Here is an 18,860-nt window from a genome sequence, read left to right on the forward strand (position 1 = left end):
GTATTCTTGCCTGGGAAATCCCATGGACAGAGGAGCCTGGTGAGCTGCAGTCCACAGGATCACAAAAGAGCCAGGCATGACTTAGTGACTAAACAACAATTGCACTAGTTCCTAGAGCCGGAAGAAGCAGATCTAGTATTTCAGCCAGCACAGAATTGATGTTCTTAACCACTTACACTACACAGTCTCTAAACAATTTGTAGGCTCTAATTGAAAGTTTATGTGCAATGGTGAAAAGGAAAGATGTTTTACATAAGCCTGGTCTAAATCTTAGCTCTGCACTTTACTAGCTGTGTGACCTTGGACAAATTATTTAACATCTCTGAATATTGTGTTTTTCAACATTGTAGTGAGGATGGTATTGCCTGTCTTATAAGTTTTTGTGTTTGCAATAATTGGTATAATTAACTCAGCATAATTATTCAATAATTTACTATTATTGTTACTCAAAAAGTAGCTCTAATTTTAATATTTCATAGTATCTGCATAATTCTCGATTAGGTAAATTACTGAATAAAACTTCAACAAATTGGAAATAAATTTCATTTGGAATAGTTCTTTGGGAAAAGGCAATGTTGTAGCTCTATGAACCCTAATTATCATCTTAACATTAATAGTACTCCTATTGGGATTATTACAAAACTCTGATCCTTAATCTATCAATTGAAAGGGTTAAATCTAAGGTTAGAGACAACATTACTCCATTTCATATATTGATAAATTCATTTCATAATAGCTAAGTGAAAAAAATCTAACTCACTGAACTTCCAGTTGTATCATCAGTAAAATGCATGGCAATGTTGAGCCATATATGTAACTTTATTGCCTTGAAAATTATGCACATCTTTTCAAAATCAGCTATAAAAATTGATCTCATCCCCATTCCCTCAAGATGTCAATAGAAATCTTTGAATTTCTTGTTTGTCTTTCCCTCTTGTAATAACCCCACATCTAATGAAGATCAATTTCCAAAGATGAACCCTAGGGAGTTAATCTATCAAATACAACTACTTAAAAGAGAATACTAATCCTTAAGTGGAAATAATATCTGGCTTTATGTAGCAAGTACTATTAAAATCGGGCAGAGGAAAATACTCAGCATTGAAGATTAAAGAATGAAGTATTCTGGCCATTGCTTGCACATCCATAGCCCTATTCCTCAGTTTAAAATGAGCCTTCCACAAAGGACCTCCTACACTATCAGGATTCTTCGTCTCTAAATTTCAAAGTTCTTTTATGCCACTGTATACCACAATAAAAGACCTTATTTTCTCTAGGTTCTAGGAGCTCTTCCTCAAATAGCATAGTTACACTCACGACTGTGCAGAATAGGACTGTGAGGCCTATTTTGAAGCAATGTAGTAAGGACAGTTTCTCAGTCATTTGGCATGACAGAGACAGAGACCTGATTTAATCCTTTACTTCATCTCACCTTTCAGTAGCCATGAGTGTGTGCTAAATTGGTTGTCACGTCCGCCTCTGTGTGACCCCATGGACTTCAGCCTGCCAGGCTCCTCTGTCCATGGGATTTCCCAGGCAAGGATTAAGGAGTGGGTACCATTTTCCACTCCAGGGGATCTTCCCAACCCAAGGATCAAACCCTCGTCTCTACATCTACCTGCACTGGCAGGTAGGTTCTTTCACAAGCGCTACCTGGAAGCCCTCAGTAGCCATCAGACCTCTTAAAGCCTCGATTTCTTTATTTTAGAGGATACCTCATATACAGTAGGCATTCAATAAGTGGTAGATGCTACTGAGCTGTTTTAGAGTTTCATTTTACATACATTGTTATCTGTTGAAGTATTTTGATCCAGAGCTATTGTCAATGTTGCCTTTCATAAAGGGGACTAAATAGAATTACTGCATCTCATATATTCAAATAAGTATCAGGGAACTAAAATAGTGCTTTTGCTAATCTTCCAGACTATGGCAAAAGGGACCCACTATGCAACACAGGGGACATGACAGGAGAGAAAAATCGGAATGAGAAAATGTCTCAAATTTAAACGTTCAATTCTCTGTTCAAAAGAGATTATATACGTTTTCAGGGATACACTAACAGGATTAAAAGAAGACATTATACAGTCTTAAATTTACATTTTCTTACCTACAACTATACTTCCTAAAGTGTTCTGTGATTTGGTATATTTCATAAATACTCTAATTAGCATGTGAATTGCCCAATTATACTGTATTGTACTTTTGGAGTTAAAAGCATTGCTTTTTAAAAAATGTAAACATTTATAACACCGAAGGATTTGATATCCTATTTTGGCACATCTTCATCTGCTAATATACAGGGATCCTCAAATAGCAAAGGGATTTCAGCTTTACTTTACCTCAAAAAGGTTCTACCATACATAGACTGTGCCATTCCTCACATAGGACTCAGGCATATTCTGTAGGCATCATCATTGATTGTCTAATGTGATATAAGACAGTTTTACTGTGATAGCAAATCCATGTTTAATAAGGAAAATAATGATAGGAATTCACCATTATTGATATTATACTAAGATTATACAAAGCATTTTTAAAAGCATTGCCTTATTGAGATAGGTACTATTATTTGTTTCACTTCACACATGAGAAAACAGAAGCTTGGAAAAGTTAAATAACTTGCCCAAGCAGACGGCACAGTCAGGGTCTGAAGCAAATGCTGAAGCCCATGCTCCTCCCTAGGACACTCTAGTGTCCTGTATAGTGACCCAGACTGCTCTCATTGGCCTTTTTGTGTGTGTATTCTATTTACCTTTCCAAATTAGTTTTCTGTTTTTAAACACATGCTTCTGAAACCAACCTTTTGTTCCATGAGGTTATTTTTTTTTTTTAACATCCTTAAAAATAAAAGGTTCTTTACTCCTCCTCTAAGGTATCTCTTTTCTTCACCTCAAGTGAAGCTTTCTTATTTTCCTGACACGGCACAGCTCCTCAGTTCCCCTTCCAGTCAACAGTGAGCACAAGTTCCTCTTTACTTCTTCCACTTCTCTCTCTCAAGCCCTTCCTAAGTGTCTCTCCAGTCCGATTCCAGCTGCCTCAGGCCAGGGCCTCCAGAACAGTCCTCTGGTTTGCCACCCCCCTGGGCTTCTAGGCCTGAGTGTGCTGGAACATATAGGCATCTGCATCCCCACTTAATTCTGACGACTGTGGTTACAAGAGGCCTCTTTTGAATGCAGACAGCCAGTCAGCCAAGTCGAAATTTATACCAGAAATCTATTACCTAATTTTTAAACAAAATGACATGAAATCAGACTTGAAGATATCAAAAACATGTCTAGTTTCTGATTTAAGCAAGAAAAATCCACATTGTTACTGCTTCTACCACAGAATAATTTACTGCAACAGGAGTTCTGGATCTTATGCCAAAAATGAGGTCCTCTAACCAATGTCAAGGCCAATTATCTTGTGGTAGATCCCACAACAAAAGCAGACTATTGTGATTAGAGTCAGAAGCACCACCCAGAGAAGCTGGAAAGCTTCTGGGGATTTCTTAAGGTTAGTTTTTTTTTTTTTCTCTCTCTCTCTCTGTCTACTTAAATAAACTACCAGAAACTTTGTGTGTGGGCACTGAATATCTTAGATGAGTTTGAGAGACAATGAAAGGGGTGATCAGTTGAGAGCAATCTGTTGCATTTCTTTTGATTTGAGCAGGAGCCATGCTGCAAGGCTGTGTAGTCCTGATAGGCCCCATCTGTCACAAACTCCTCCTTGCCCTAATCTCCTTCCCAGACACACTGCCAGTAGCCATCCTGTGGTTTTTACTGGGAAAGGAAAGCCCAGGTGGCTGAATGCAGGAACACTTACCCCACAGTAAAGAACTGCCTCATCTCCTGTCTCCGAGACCTCATCAGTTGCTTGTATTCCCCAATCCGGAGCTTCTTGCCATCGACAATGCAGGTGCGTTTCGGTCGAGGTTTGTACTTATAGTTCGGGTACTTCTCTAAGTGGATCTTGCTTAGCCGGGCCTGCTCCTCATAATAAGGTTGCTTTTCTTGGTTGGACATGGATTTCCAACGAGACCCTAGACACAAACATAGCCTTTAAGTACCTAAGTGGTCAAGGCAACCTACTCCTGGTAAATACTGGGTCTACCTTCCCACCACTTCACCCACCTGGGCTCTGAGTATCTCCTATTACCACATGTCATCCAGTCTCACAACTAGTATTTTAGATGATAGAGCAAAGAATAATTTGGATGTGACACATTTATTACATTATTTTTCTCAATAATTTAAAGCCTGATGCTACAATAAGTATATTGTTTTAAAACATGTCTTTGCTGCTTAAAGATCATCTCCTACACCAAGGTCATTTCCCCACCCATCTACATAGGGTTAAAAACCTGAATTTCCTAAGTATACTTGGAGTATGACAGAATACTCAGGAACAACTCTCTGCTGCTGCTAAGTCGCTTTAGTCGTGTCCGACTCTGTGCGACCCCAGAGAGGGCAGCCCACCAGGCTCCGCCATCCCTGGGATTCTCCAGGCAAGAACACTGGAGTGGGTTGCCATTTCCTTCTCCAATGCATGAAAGTGAAAAGTGAAAGTGAAGTCGCTCAGTCGTGTCCGACTCCTAGCGACCGCATGGACTGCAGCCTACCAGGCTCCTCCGTCCATGGGATTTGCCAGGCAAGAGTACTGGAGTGGGGTGCCATTGCCTCCTCCCAGGAACAACTCTCTAGGTTTCAGTAATTCAAACAACTCTAACACTCCAAGCACCTTCGGTGAAGCTATCCTTTGATAACATGTTAGCAAATGTTGATATTCTTCCATATATAAAAACCTAAGGTGCACACTGTCTCCCCTGGCCTGAGGTAATTAAAAAGCCTAAACTCCACTCAAGAAGTTATAACTTTAGAACCGGAAGGTACAGTTGGAATTATATATACCATTTTCAAGTACTCTAAACAATTCATTCAAAGCCATACCAATGAAAGTAAGAAATTTTTAATACGGTTTATACAGGAAGAAGGAAAAGTATTCACTTCTCTAATATTGTTTATAAAGAATTATCTAAACACTTGACGAAGAAGGGATGTGTTTTTTACGTGTATCAAATTGCATTTTTGTGTGTCGCTAGTGAATAAAGCGGTAACAGCTGTGCTGACGGGATGCTAGCTGTTCTTCGGTGGAGATTTTTCATATATAAACAAATGGAAAAGTTGTACAAATATTCTCTGTAGCCAGCAATATCCTGGTCTGTTTTAATAGCACATCCATCCCTGTTTTCCTGATTGTTGTGCAAAAGTTGTGTAGAAAGTCTACATGGACAAGGTTCTCTGTGTTCGGCTGGCTCCCAGCAGCTTAAAGCCCCAGTTAATGGAGGATTTTTGGTGCTCTTAAAAATGCCTGTGCTTAAAAGTTTACACTTTAATGAATACACTTACTATACTCTTAATTTTTTTTCACAGAATGCACATCAATAATATAGATTCCCCACAGCTGCCAACATGGAAACAGAGAGGTTCTGTGCCCATGGGCAAGCTTACTCGTACTGCTAATAAAATGGCCAAAAAAGAGAAAATTTCAAAGTTAGATATCAAAATTTAGGGACAGAAAAATAATAATTTTCTTTGGAACATCTATTAATTAGAAAAAATTTAATATATCCATCATGGTTTAAAAGGTCTTTAAATTCATAAGAATGATCCCCTGATATACATCTCTGAAAGTCTAAATTGTAAAGTCCACTTAATTGTAATGATTTTTAGTATCTACCTTGAAATTCAAACATCAAAAAGAAAAAGGGAAAAACTATTTTAACATTTTAACACTATTTGATCTTATGTATGTTCTAAGTTTTCATAGGGGTCACTGTCTCAAATGTCTCAGAATCAAGTTAAATTATTTATACAGTGACAAAACATGTGTATTTGTGTATGTCCAGATCACTGATATTTACTCAGGTTAAATATTTATTGCTTTTGAACAAAACATTTAAAAAAAGAAAACCACAGCTTAAGTCTCTAATGTTTTTCAGCTTCTTAAACAGCTCCCTTTGAGATTTTGTCACATCATGACAGCTTAAATAGAACAGTGCCTTCTGTGTTTTTTCTTTTTAAAGAGGAAACATGTTGACTGCAATGCTGCATGTTGAATAAAATACGTTCAATATGTTGAGTACAATAATTCCACACTGTATAATCTGCACGAGGCAAGCTTTACACTAATAGAAAAAGGATTGAGTTTAATCCAGAGAAACAGGAGAATCACTCTGGCAAGTTACCCTGTGGTCTATGTGTTCAACTCACTGCTATGAAATCTGAACTAGTCATATCTTATTAAAGTAAATGTAGTTTTATTTTACAAGTTTTAAAGTTATCATTAGAGGCACTGTTCTACACTTCATAAATTTCACACTATTTTGGGGGCTCACCCTTAGTCCTTGGTGAGTTCTTTCAGAAGGACATACGAACCCAAGAACACTAAAGCAGAAAACTCTGAGTGTTTCCAGGGTTTCATAGCAACTGAAAGATTTTAAAAGACTAAATTAAGAAAAGGAGATAAAGCTTGTCTTTATGATTCTTAATTAGCAGTGACCCCTGAGAGTTGTCCTATTAACACACACAATAAATAGTTTTGTCTCTAAAATAAGTGTTTAGTCAGTCCTGCCCTGGCTCCTGGTGGATGTACTAACTCCTAAACCTAAATGCCGCGGTGCGGGTGAAGAGTGAAGAGACGATGACAGTCTCCTGGGGCAGCCTGCTGAGTGACACCTAATATCTGCACACCACCGTCTCCCTTAGGTGTCATATTAGGACCCTTCTTTCCACTCATTGGATAATTAGCATCAGTGTCTGCACTCACCTAAGATTTTGCTAATGTTGGAGTTATGCATGTCAGGAAAGGCCTGAAGGATTTTCCTCCTCTCATCCTTTGCCCAAACCATGAATGCATTCATTGGTCGCTTGATGTGTGGCTCGCTGCTGGCCCGGCCTCGGGCATCCCTGTAGACTCGTGCTTCAGCCACAGTGGCACCTCCTGTTGGCCAACAATAATACTGCTGTAGTTTAGCTGCAGAGCCATTCATTGCTTTACTTCCTGTAATGTCAGGGCAGGAAGAACAAGACAGGTGCAAAGCATTATTATCTGGATAATGTAACACAACTTGCCACCTGGTTCAGTTGCTTTCCCTAGCAACTTTTTAATGAACTTCTTTTTAAATGAACTCTTGGAAGCAGGATACAGTTGCAGATGACAATCCTACAGGCTCTTCTGAGGTAGGTCTCAAAGATACACTGGGCAGAATTACTTTTGCATGTTTTTAAACGCCTAGTACATTTTTACTACAATCAATTCCAGTTGACAATAAAGCATTATTTCGGCTTCCCAGGTGGTGCTAGTGATAAAGATCCTGCCTGCCAATGCAGGAGTCATAAGACATGGGTTCAATCCCTGGATTGGGAAGATTCCCTGGAGGAGGGCACAGCAACCCACTCCAGTATTCTTGCCTGGAGAATCCCATGGACAGAAGAGCCTGGTGGGCTACAGTCCATAGGGTTTCAGAGTCGGACACGACTCAAGTGACTTAGCATGCACACAACCTTTCCTGCTGTGATTTCTCCCTTCAGAAGTAGGCTCTTATCTATGATTTTAGCCTCATGTGCTAAACATCACAGCCATTTCAAACTGCTGCTGCTGCTGCTAAGCCACTTCAGTTGTGTCCAACTCTGTGCGACCCCAGAGACGGCAGCCCACCAGGCTCCCCCGTCCCTGGGATTCTCCAGGCAAGAACACTGGAGTGGGTTGCCATTTCCTTCTCCAATGCATGAAAGTGAAAAGTGAAAGTGAAGTCGCTCAGTCGTGTCCGACTCTTCAAGACCCCATGGACTGCAGCCCACCAGGCTCCTCCGTCCGTGGGATTTTCCAGGCAAGAGTACTCGAGTGGGGTGCCATTGCCTTCTCCCCATTTCAAACTATCTTACCCAAAAGAATTCTCTTTCACAATACAGTACTTTGGCCAGTGCTCCCCTCACTGGCTGGAAGCTCCTTCTCTTACTTCTTCAAGCTAAATCCCACTCATCCTTTAAAGCCTATTTAAATATGGTGTGTTTCATGAATTAATTAAATGATTCAATTTAAACAATTAACTGAGCAATTACTATGAGTTTGGCTTTATGCCAAGTGCTAGGTATACAAAAGTGAATAAAACAGCACCTGCTTTTAAAGGAGCTCAGTTTGGGGAGGAGACAGATCCCAAACAGACAGTCATAATGGAATATATGGTAAGTGCTCTAATATTGAAGTAAACAGGACATCAAGAGGGCACCAGCAGAGGGGACAGTCAACTAATGCCTCCTATTAAAGGTGACATCTAATCTGAATCTTGGAAGACAAATAGGAATTAGCATGTGAATAGGGGAGTCTTTACTGCCCAGTAAAGACAGATGGGTAGGGTAATTCAGGCCAAAGGAAGAGCATTTTCAATGATGCCTCCTAGGCTGCATTCATTCCTCTTTTTTTAAAATTTTTTTTTCTGTGCCAAAGAAATTCCTTTTCTTTCTTTCTATTTTTTTTTTTTTTTTCCGGTGATCATCTCTAATTATTTCCATTCTATCCCCAGGTTTAAAAAGTTAGTGTTTATGTTGTACTCATTTTTGTATCCCCCGGATTTTCCATACAATAGATACTCAATAACTATTTATTGGGCTTCCCTGGAGGCTCAGACAATAAAGAATCATACTCATTTCACATGCTAGCAAAGTAACGCTCAAAATTCTCCAAGCCAGGCTTCACCAGTATGAGAACTTCCAGATGTACAAACTGGGTTTAGAAAAGGCAGAGGAACCTGAGATCAAATTGCCAACATCCGTTGGATCATAGAAAAAGTAAGAGAATTCCAGAAAAACATCCACTTGTGCTTTACTGAGTATGTCAAAGCCTTTGATTGTGTGGATCACAACAAACTGGAAAATTCTTAAAGAGATGGGAATACCAGATCACCTCACCTGCCTCCAGCGAAATCTGTATGTAGGTCAAGAAGCAACAGTTAGAACTGGACATGGAACAACAGACTGGTTCCAAATTGGGAAAGGAGTATGTCAAGGCTTATTTAACTTATATGCAGAGTACATCATGCAAAATGTCAGACTGGATGAAGCACAAACTGGAATCAAGATTGCTGGAGGAAATGTTAATAACCTCAGATATGCAGATGACATCACCCTTATGGCAGAAAGCAAAGAGGAACTAAAGAACCTCTTAATGAAGGTGGAAGAGGAGAGTGAAAAAGCTGAGTTAAAACTCAGCATTCAAAAAACAAAGTTCATGGCATCTGGTCCCATCATTCCATGGCAAATAGATGAAGAAACAATGGAAACAGTGACAGACTTTATTTTCCTGGGCTCCAAAATCACTGCAGATGGCGACTGCAGACATGAAATTAAAAGACGCTTACTCCTTGGCAAGCTATGAAAAGCTATGAAAAACCTAGCTTGAAAAGCTATGAAAAACCTAGACAGAGTATTAAAAAGCAGAGACATTACTTTGCCGAAAAAGGTCCATCTAGTCAAAGTTACGGTTTTTCTAGTAGTCATGTATGATTGTGAGAGTTGGACCATAAAGAAGGCTGAACATTGAAGAATTGATGCTTTTGAGCTGTGGTGTTGGAGAAGACTCTTGAGAGTCCCTTGGACTGCAGGGGGATCAAACCAGTCAATCCTAATGTAAATCAGTCCTGAACATTCATTAGAAAGACTGATGCTGAAGCTATAACTCTGATACTTTGGCCACCTGATGTGAAGAGCTGACTCATTAGAAAAGACACTGATGCTGGTAGACATTGAAGGCAGGAGGAGAAGGGGATGACAGAGGACAAGATGGTTGGATGGCATCATGGACTCAATGGACATGAGTTTGAGCAAGCTCCAGAGATGGTGAAGGACAAGAAAGCCTGGCATGCTGCAGTTCATGGGGTCACAAAGAGTTGGAAACGACTGTGTAACTGAACAACAACGACAACTACTCCTTATTTGGCTTCCTTGGAGACTCAGTTGATAAAGAATCTGCCTGCAATGCAGGAGACCTGGGTCCAGTCCTTGCATCAGGAAGATTCCCTGGAGAAGTGAATGGCTACCCACTCCAGTATTCTTGCCTGAATTCCAAGGACAAAATTGTTCAGTTTTCAACTCATATACAAAAGTAGTAGACTAAAAGCCAGTCATTTCAAGGGTCCTGATATATTTATCTGCTGCAGGAGGATAATTCTTTAACATCCCTATGAAAGTTAAAGTCGCTTAGTTGTGTCCAACTCTTTGCGATCGCATGGACTCTACAGTCCATGGAATTCTCAGGGCAGAATACTGCAGTAGGCAGCCTTTCTCTTCTCCAGGGGATCTTCCCAACCCGGGGATTGAGCCCAGGTCTCCCGCACTACAGGCCGATTCTTTACCACCTGAGTCACACACCCCTATGAAACTGTTTCTAAATTCTTGATATTTCATGGTTTCCCAAGACGTCACCATAGTACGTGCTAAGTCGCTTCAGTTGTGTCTGACTCTTTACAACCCTATGGACTGTAGGCCACTAGGCTCCTCTATCCATAGGATTCTCTAGGCAAGAATACTGGAGTAGGTTGCCATGCCCTTCTCTAGGGATATTCTAGGCCCAGGGATCAAACCCATGTATCCTGTGTCTCCTGCATTGGCAGGTGTGTTCTTCACCACTAGCACCACCTGGGAAGCCTAGTGACCATAATATCATACTAGATTAAAAGTCCTTTGAGGATTTGGTGAGAACTGGCTCTCCTTCACTGCTGTATCTCCAGGTTCCAATAAAGCACATGGCATATAAAGTTTCAGTTAGTGAAATACATTCATTTAATGAATGAGTGAATGGATGAATCTACATAGCTCTTGCTTGTTTTCACACCCCCTGCCAGTACGACACACCGATATACATGCTTTACATGTGGCAACCACTAAATATTTCCCTATAGACTGAGAACCCCTACGGTTAAATGTAAAGTTGGAATGATGGCCTTAGCCAGGTATTGTACTGCATAAACAGGAAAGCCTACTCCTAACAGTTTAGAAGCAAAATATACATTAAAACCTACATCCCTACATTTTAGAAAAAGCAAATCCTTTCAGCTCAGTGGAGTGATTACACAGGTAAAATACGATCCAATTCATCTCTGCCCTTCTACTCTATTTCCAGCTACCTGATTAAGTAGAAATTTGTTTGTGTCACAGCTAGTAATAAATTAGAACATTAAAGTACACTATTATTTGGCAAATATGGTCATCATTTATTGCAAACAAAAGACAGGATAAAAGGGCCAAACTGGCTAATATTATCAATTCTTTTCTAAACATGAAGAAGGGGAGACGGGCCCCTCTCTGAAGACCATGCAAAATAACACATTTTATATACAGCCCTTCTTTGAGGCCTACTAGACAGAATGATCCCTTACATGAAAAGTCTCAAATCCCAAGATGCATAACTAATATGCTACCTTTTTGCCACCATACCCACAGTACATTAATTTCATTTAAAATGCACTGACCATACAGGATAAATTGATTTCACTTTATATGGGTTTGACAGCCATGTTTATTGTGCAGTGAAATGTAGTGTAGCTTCCAGCTGACAATATCCATCAACGCAGGGCAATATGCTGACTGCTGGGCCAGATGAAGGCATACATTACTCTGGAAGTGAAACACTCATTCAGATACGACAGTGTCTTCTCCTGAGGATCACCATGGTAATTTATGATGCCCTCAGTGCCATTACTTTACAACTGACATGAATTCAGCAATTTATATACTTGCATGCATACACAGGAGACAGGCTTGTGGAGAATGTCAGATACAAAAACATTTCAATATTATTCTGAGTTAACTACTATGCTACAGGTGATTAACATTCAAGGTCTGCTTTTACTGTCATGGCTTTTCTTTACCTCTATCAACACCAAATAGCCAGCTTCCATTTATTTACTTACGTACAAGATGTATTTCATCGTAAATGGGAAGTTTTAGTCTCCTGCAGACTGATCATAGTAGATTTTTAGACTCGGTTTTAGTAGATCTTCAGCATGTGCATGCCAAGTCACTTCAGTCATGTCTGACTCTTTGTACCCTATTGGCTGCAGCCCACCAGGCTCCCCTGTCCATGGGGTTCTCCAGGAAAGAATACTGGAGTGGGTCGCCACGCCCTCCTCCAGAGCATCTTCCCGGCCCGGGGATCTAGCTGCATCTGTCACGTCTCCTGCACTGGAGGTGGGTTCTTTACCACTAGTGCCACCTCTACTATATATCAATTGATTCTCCCAAATATGTTCATAGCTATGCTCAGTCTCTCTCCCTCTCATTCCATATCGCAGTCTTAGTATATCCTTCCTACTCACTTTTACCTAACTAAATTCTACCTTCTCCAAGGAAGAGAGTTCACGACTCACCCCACCAACTGTCCTACAGTGACCTTGTCTGTCCTCCCATAATACATATTTACATGACACCAATTGACACTGAATTACACAGAAGAACTCTAGTCTCACAAGAAACGCTCCCAGATATTGAGAAATTTAAGCACAGCACATAGTATAGAAATGTGAATTAAGAAAGTGAAAATAGGAGACGTCAGGGTGTATATACATCTCTTTTTTCTTGTCTCCTTTTCTCTCTCCCAAGTGCTTGGAGTCAACTGAAAAATGAATGGGATACTTCAAGTTAAAACTAGAAGTGGTGTATTAATAAACCAAGGTTTGGGAAGAGAGCAGACTTATCTAGAGAGACCAAGGTTTGAAACTACTCTTAAATTGGATCTGATATATGATATATGATCAGAGTCAGAATTTTAAGAAAATATAAAAGGGTCATAACTTCTCTAAGCTGCTTCATGAAACAAACTGGTAAGGGAATTATTGTTGTAGTAATAAAAACACATATGACTGCATACATGCATATAAACTCAGAAATTTAAAAATAGAGACTGTATATTAAGAAAGCACTTTTAAACAGATAAGGAAAATTCTATATAATACTATATAGTATTATTTTTAAAAGGTATGCTGTTAGTCTGAAAATTTGAAGCCTAAAATTGACTCTCTGCTATAATTAACTTTAGAATCTACAGTAACATCAAGTTAAAAAAGGGGTGGGGGAAGCATTTCATTCTAAAATAGCCAATGCTCTGTGTCAGAATCCAGAGTTATCCTAGGGAAGAGCTCATAATTCTAAGAGGCAGATTTTTTACTTTTAATAGCAGAGAGATCATTTGTGAGTTCAATATCCATAATATGTCTTCTCATGAAAAGCAGTTGGAAGATGCATAGACCTACAGCTATGTACTTGGAGACTACTGCTTTCCAGCTGACCTAAGAGTCTTTAATTATCAGCAACACCATTCCTAAATAACAGGAGGCCAACAGTATCACACCAGGCAACAAGGAAAAGCATTCGTTCCATTTACTCCAGGAATTCCTGTTCTCTCCATTTCCCTGAAGGGGCTCAGACTGGTTCATTCTTGTCTCCCGTATCAGCTTGTATAAAGCCAAACTTTCAGTTAGATGCAAAAAAGATAGTCAATGGGGGGAAAAGCAGAAATTGCCAAGGCAAAAACTTCCTTAGGGATCTGTGATTTAAACGATTTAAAAAGAATACAGAAAGTTGAGTTTTTCCAGGTGGGTTGGAAAGAAGGCTAGTTTAACCATCATAGCCTATGGCAATGGTCCTGAACTAATCCTAAAGAGGCCCCCTTCCTGGGTAAATTCCAAGGGTTATGTGAGTGAATGAGTAAGCGTTTGGTGTGGATTTGTGCATATATAAAGTCCTCCCTAAGGAGGAACTCTGGCAAATTCTGTAATGTGCTTAGGAATCATTTATGTATGCATTAATTCAGCAAACACTTCTGACAAGTTTCAGATGTACCCAGCATTGTGACAGAAGATACAAAGATAAATACATGTGCCTTGTTTTAAAGGAATCTGGTCCAGTAAGGGAAACAGATGCAGAAATAGAAAATTACAAAACACTGTAAGTGCTAACATGGGTAATTTCAAAATACTATGAAAGCAGAGAAGAGAGGCTATTAATGTTGTTGGAGTGGACAGAGGTGAATAATATGTAAGCTGCAGAGAGCAAGTGCTGCTTAAGTAGTATCTAAAAGGAAGAGTGAGAATTTACCAGCGGATATAAGTGTGGTGGCTCAGACAATAAAGAATCTGTCTGCAATGTAGGAGACTCAAGTTTGACCTCTGGGTCAGGGAGATCCCCTGGAGAAAAGAATGGCTACCCACTCCAGTATTCTTGCCTGGAGAATTCCATGGACAGAGGAGCCCGGTAGGCTATAGTCCATGGGGTCGCAAAGAGCTGGATACAACTGACTAACACTTTCACTTTTCATGAGTGTGAAAGCATTCTAGGCTGCAGAATGTGTGAATGTAAAGACAGAGTTATAACAAAGGCATAGAGGGTTTTAAGGAATAGAAAGAATCTGGTTATGGCTTGAGTTTGTTTGCTGCTGCTAAGTTGCTTCAGTCGTGTCTGACTCTGTGTGACCCCATAGACAGCAGCCCACCAGGCTCCCCCATCCCTGGGATTCTCCAGACAAGAACACTGGAGTGGGTTGCCATTTCCTTCTCCAATGCATGAAAGTGAAAAGTGAAAGTGAAGTCGCTCAGTCGTGTCCGACTCTTAGCGACCCCATGGACTGCAGCCCACCAGGCTCCTCCATCCATGGGATTTTCCAGGCAAGAGTACTGGAGTTTGTTCAAATAAAAAAATAATAATAATAATAAGGGAATGTCAAGAGATTAAATTCAGAAAGTAAGTAGGGGCAAGATTGCCAAGTACCTTAACTATAAAGTCACTAAGTCTTTAAGGTTTTTAAAAAAGCAGGGTAGGGACATGAACAAATACAAGATATCAAAATGGAAGCTAAATTAGAAATTACCACTGAATAGTCTCAGTGATTACTAGTGAATTGGAAATAAAGAATAGAGAAAAGTAAGAGGATAAATACCTTCTCAAAGGCCCATTAAGATTTACATTTTGTCAGACAGAATGAATGTAAGTAAAATGTTAGCACAAAAGATTCTCTTCTGGGATCCAGTTCTGGTAATGGCAGAATAACTTATATCAGACTAACCTTTAGTCAGATAATAATTATAAATTCTGGAGGGAAAAAACATAGAAAAACAACTAATTGAAGGTACTTGAGCTCTCCCAAAATTAAGAAGAAACTGGAGAGGATTGACTCTTAGAAAGAAAGAAATATCACTCAGTAAAACCCTGCTTTCATAGCTTTTCCATGAAGACATCCCCCAGTCTACTTAGCATGGAGTAGCTGGAATGCAACAGAAGATCTGTCTTAATTGGCCTAATGTATCAGGAAAGATAGTCTGAGGCTTCTGAGTGGCTGTCACCTGAACTTCACAGGTATAGGGATGATTTCAGTGATTCCAGTGGAAATCAGGTCTATATATCTGAAAAATCTGAGAAGAAATTTCAGCTGATGCCCACTGCAAGTTAAACAGAATTTGGATTTGAATCCTACCAAGTAAGAAAGTATCCATGAAAAACTCAGGCTTTCCACTGAAACCCCAGAGGGATCACTCTTTGAATAAAGACTACATCCCAAGACTAAGGATTCACTCTAGGACTAAAGACAAAACTGAAACAGTCACCACCTAACATGCAAAACTAAGCCTCTACAATTTCAATGAGATCAATTTAACTGCCTCTTAGAACAAAAAATAACATTCTTAACAGAGAAAGATAATAGAAGCCAGAGTCTCTATAATTTGTAATCCACAATGTATAATAATAATAAAAAAAAATAACTAGATGTGCAAACAATCAGGAAAATGTGACCCAGAGACCTTTCCACCCTCAAAAAAAAAAAAAAAAAAAATCAATAGGAACTGTGATGGCTCAAATAGTGTAATTAGCAAATGAGGACTTTAAAGTAGTCATTAAAACATATGTTCAAGTATATAAAGAAAAAGAATATCATAATTAATGCATAAATGGGGTACTTAGCAGAGAAATGAAACTACACAAAGAAACATGGAAATTCTAGAACTGACAGACATATTTGAGATGAAAATACACTGAATGGACTTCATAGCATTTTCAAGTGCAGAATAAAGGGTCAGTGATCTTGAAAACATATCAAAAGAAATTAGCTAGTCTCAAAACAGAAAGAGAAAAAGCTAAAAGAGTAAGCAGAGACTTTGCAGTATGTAAAACAATATATTGTCCTAAAATATGTGTAACTGGAATTCTAGAAAGAGAGGAGAGAGGATTGTGACAGAAAAATATTTGAAGAAACATGGCCTGAAACTTACCTGAATCTGGTTAAAAAAAAACACAGCTTATAGGTTCAAGGCATTCAGACAATCACAGGCAGGATACAAAGAAAACCATACCTAAACATTAGTCAAACTGCTAAAAACCAAAGACAAAGGGAAAATACTAGAGAAAAAGGACACATAATACATAAAATGAGACAGTAATACAACTTATGGCTGATTATTAGAAACAATAAAGACTAGAAGACCACAGAATATCTTTAGGCTGCTAAAAAAAAAAAAAATCAGTGTAGTCTTATCTAATGATCATATGCTTAAAAATGAATATGAAACACATTTTCAGATAAACAAAAGCTGAGAAAATGTATTACCTGCAGATCCATACCAAAAAAGACATTCAAGGAAATTATTCAAGATGAAGAAAAATTACATCTGATGGAAACTTAGATACATAGAAAAAATAGAAGAGAATTGAAAATGAGAAATATGTGACTAAATTAAAAACTTTTGTCTTTTCTGGATTTCATAATAAAAACAGCTGATTGTTTAATATTTTTAAAAGACAAGTGACTAATACAAAATACAACATTGTATTCTGGGATTTATAATATACGAAGAGGTAAAATCATGAGAAAAATAGCACATTGGCACAAAAGACCAAGTTAGTAAAAGTTAAATGCTGCTTTATTTTATGAGAAGTGGTATAATGTTAACTATAGGGATATTCAAATTAAGGATGAAGAGTGAATCTAGAAAAAAAAATTAAAAAATACAAAGGAGTATAGCTAAAACACCAGTAGAGTAATTCAATGCTATGCTATGCTATGCTAAGTCACTTCAGTCGTGTCCGACTCTGTGTGACCCCATAGACGGTAGCCTACCAGGCTCCCCCGTCCCTGGGATTCTCCAGGCAAGAACACTGGAGTGGGTTGCCATTTCCTTCTCCAATGCATGAAAGTGAAAAGTGAGAGGAATTCAAATGGAAGACTAAAAAAGGATTCAAAAGGAAACAGTACAAAGATCAGTGGTTGCGAAGGGTGGGGGAAGGAAGGATGAGTAAGTGAACACAGGAATTTTAGGGCAATGAAAATATTCTGTATTCCATAATGATGGATACATGTTATACATTTGTCCAAACCCAAGCAAGGTATAACATCACGAATGAACCCTAATACAAACTATGGATTTGGGGTGGTTAGGATGTGTCAATATAGGTTCATCGGTTATAACAAATGTATCATTCAGGTGGGATGCTAGTAACAGGAGAGGCTATGCACGTGTGAAGACAGGGAGTATATGTGAAATCTTTATCTTTCCCTCAGTTTTACTGTGAACCACAAATTCCTCTAAAAAAAAAAAGTATCTCTTTATAATAATAGCTTAGAAAAAGGATTCAATTAAGCAAAAGGAAGAAAAGTAGTAACAGAAAGCCAAAAACTGAGGGAACAAAGAGAAAAATAGAAAATTGTAAAACTTTATCCCATCAAAATCAATAATTATATTAAATATAAATAAATTAAATAATCCAGTTAAAATTGGAGATTTTCAGGATAGATAAAGAGTAGATATCAATGGAATAGGAAACAATTTACAATGCAAACATTGGTAATTTGAAAAGATCAATAAAATTGATAAACCCCTATGAGATTGATCTACAAAAAGGGGAAACAAAGATACCAATATTTGGATTGAAAGAGGGCATATCACTGTAGATACAACTCACATTAAAAAGGATAGAAAGCAAATATTATGACTAACTTAATTCCAATAAATCTGACAACTTATATGAAATGAACAAATTCCTTGGAGGACACAAACTGCTAAAATTCAATTATGAATATATAGAAAGTCTGAATACTCTTATAGCTAATATAGAAAACCAATTTATAGTCAACAACCTTCCCACAAAGGAAACTCCAGTCTCAAGGGGGTTCATTGGTAAATTCTTCCAAACATTTAAGGAAAAACGAATAGTAGTCTTACACAAACAAAGAAAGTAGAGAAAGAAAAAACTTCCCAAATTCATTTTATGAAGTAATATCACACCCTGACAGAGATTTGAGCATAAGTGCAAAATTCTTAATAAAATATTTGCAAATTAAATACAATAATATGTAAAATGGATAATAAAACAAGATCAAGTAGAATTTATTTCAGGATAAATTGAAATGTAATATTAATTTAATATTTGAAATCAGGCAATGTAATTCTCTACATTAACAAAACAAAGTGGGAAAAACATGATCATCACAACAGATTCAAAAAGTGGTTTAGACAAAATGTAATACCAATTCATGACAAAAACTCTCAGGAAACTAATAATAGAAGGGTATTTCCTCAGTCAGATAAAGTACTTTTAAGAAAAATCTGTATGACATAATAATTAATAGTGAACTACTGAATGCTTTCCTCCAAGATGAAGAACAACGCAAGGGATGCCTACTCTTACCACTGTTAATCAACATTCTACTGGAGGTAAAGAAATAAAAAGCATGCAAAATGGAAAATAATAAGTCATGTTGAGTGTATTCATAGATAATTTTTTACGTTAAAAAATCCTAAGAAATTTGCAAAATAATTTCTATAAAGTGAATGTATGGGC

At 38.3% G+C, this 18,860-nt stretch overlaps 1 protein-coding gene across 34 annotated transcripts in view; it reads right to left on the reverse strand.

The window, feature by feature from the left end:
- SOX6 (SRY-box transcription factor 6) overlaps nucleotides 1–18,860 on the reverse strand; it is a 716,878-nt gene that overhangs the window by 12,726 nt on the left and 685,292 nt on the right. For 31 of the 34 annotated variants that reach the window (XM_045162970.1, XM_045162964.1, XM_045162959.1 and 28 more), the window contains 2 exons: nucleotides 6,808–7,041; nucleotides 3,805–4,021 (listed from right to left, as the gene is read on the reverse strand). In XM_045162970.1, coding sequence (XP_045018905.1) covers nucleotides 3,805–4,021; nucleotides 6,808–7,041 — 451 coding nt within the window. The remainder of the gene's footprint in view (nucleotides 1–3,804; nucleotides 4,022–6,807; nucleotides 7,042–18,860) is intronic. The other 3 variants (XM_045162955.1, XM_025265819.3, XM_045162975.1) reach the window with 1 other exon arrangement.

This window comes from Bubalus bubalis, chromosome 16, assembly GCF_019923935.1.
Source record: "Bubalus bubalis isolate 160015118507 breed Murrah chromosome 16, NDDB_SH_1, whole genome shotgun sequence".
Classification (NCBI taxonomy): domain Eukaryota; kingdom Metazoa; phylum Chordata; class Mammalia; order Artiodactyla; family Bovidae; genus Bubalus; species Bubalus bubalis.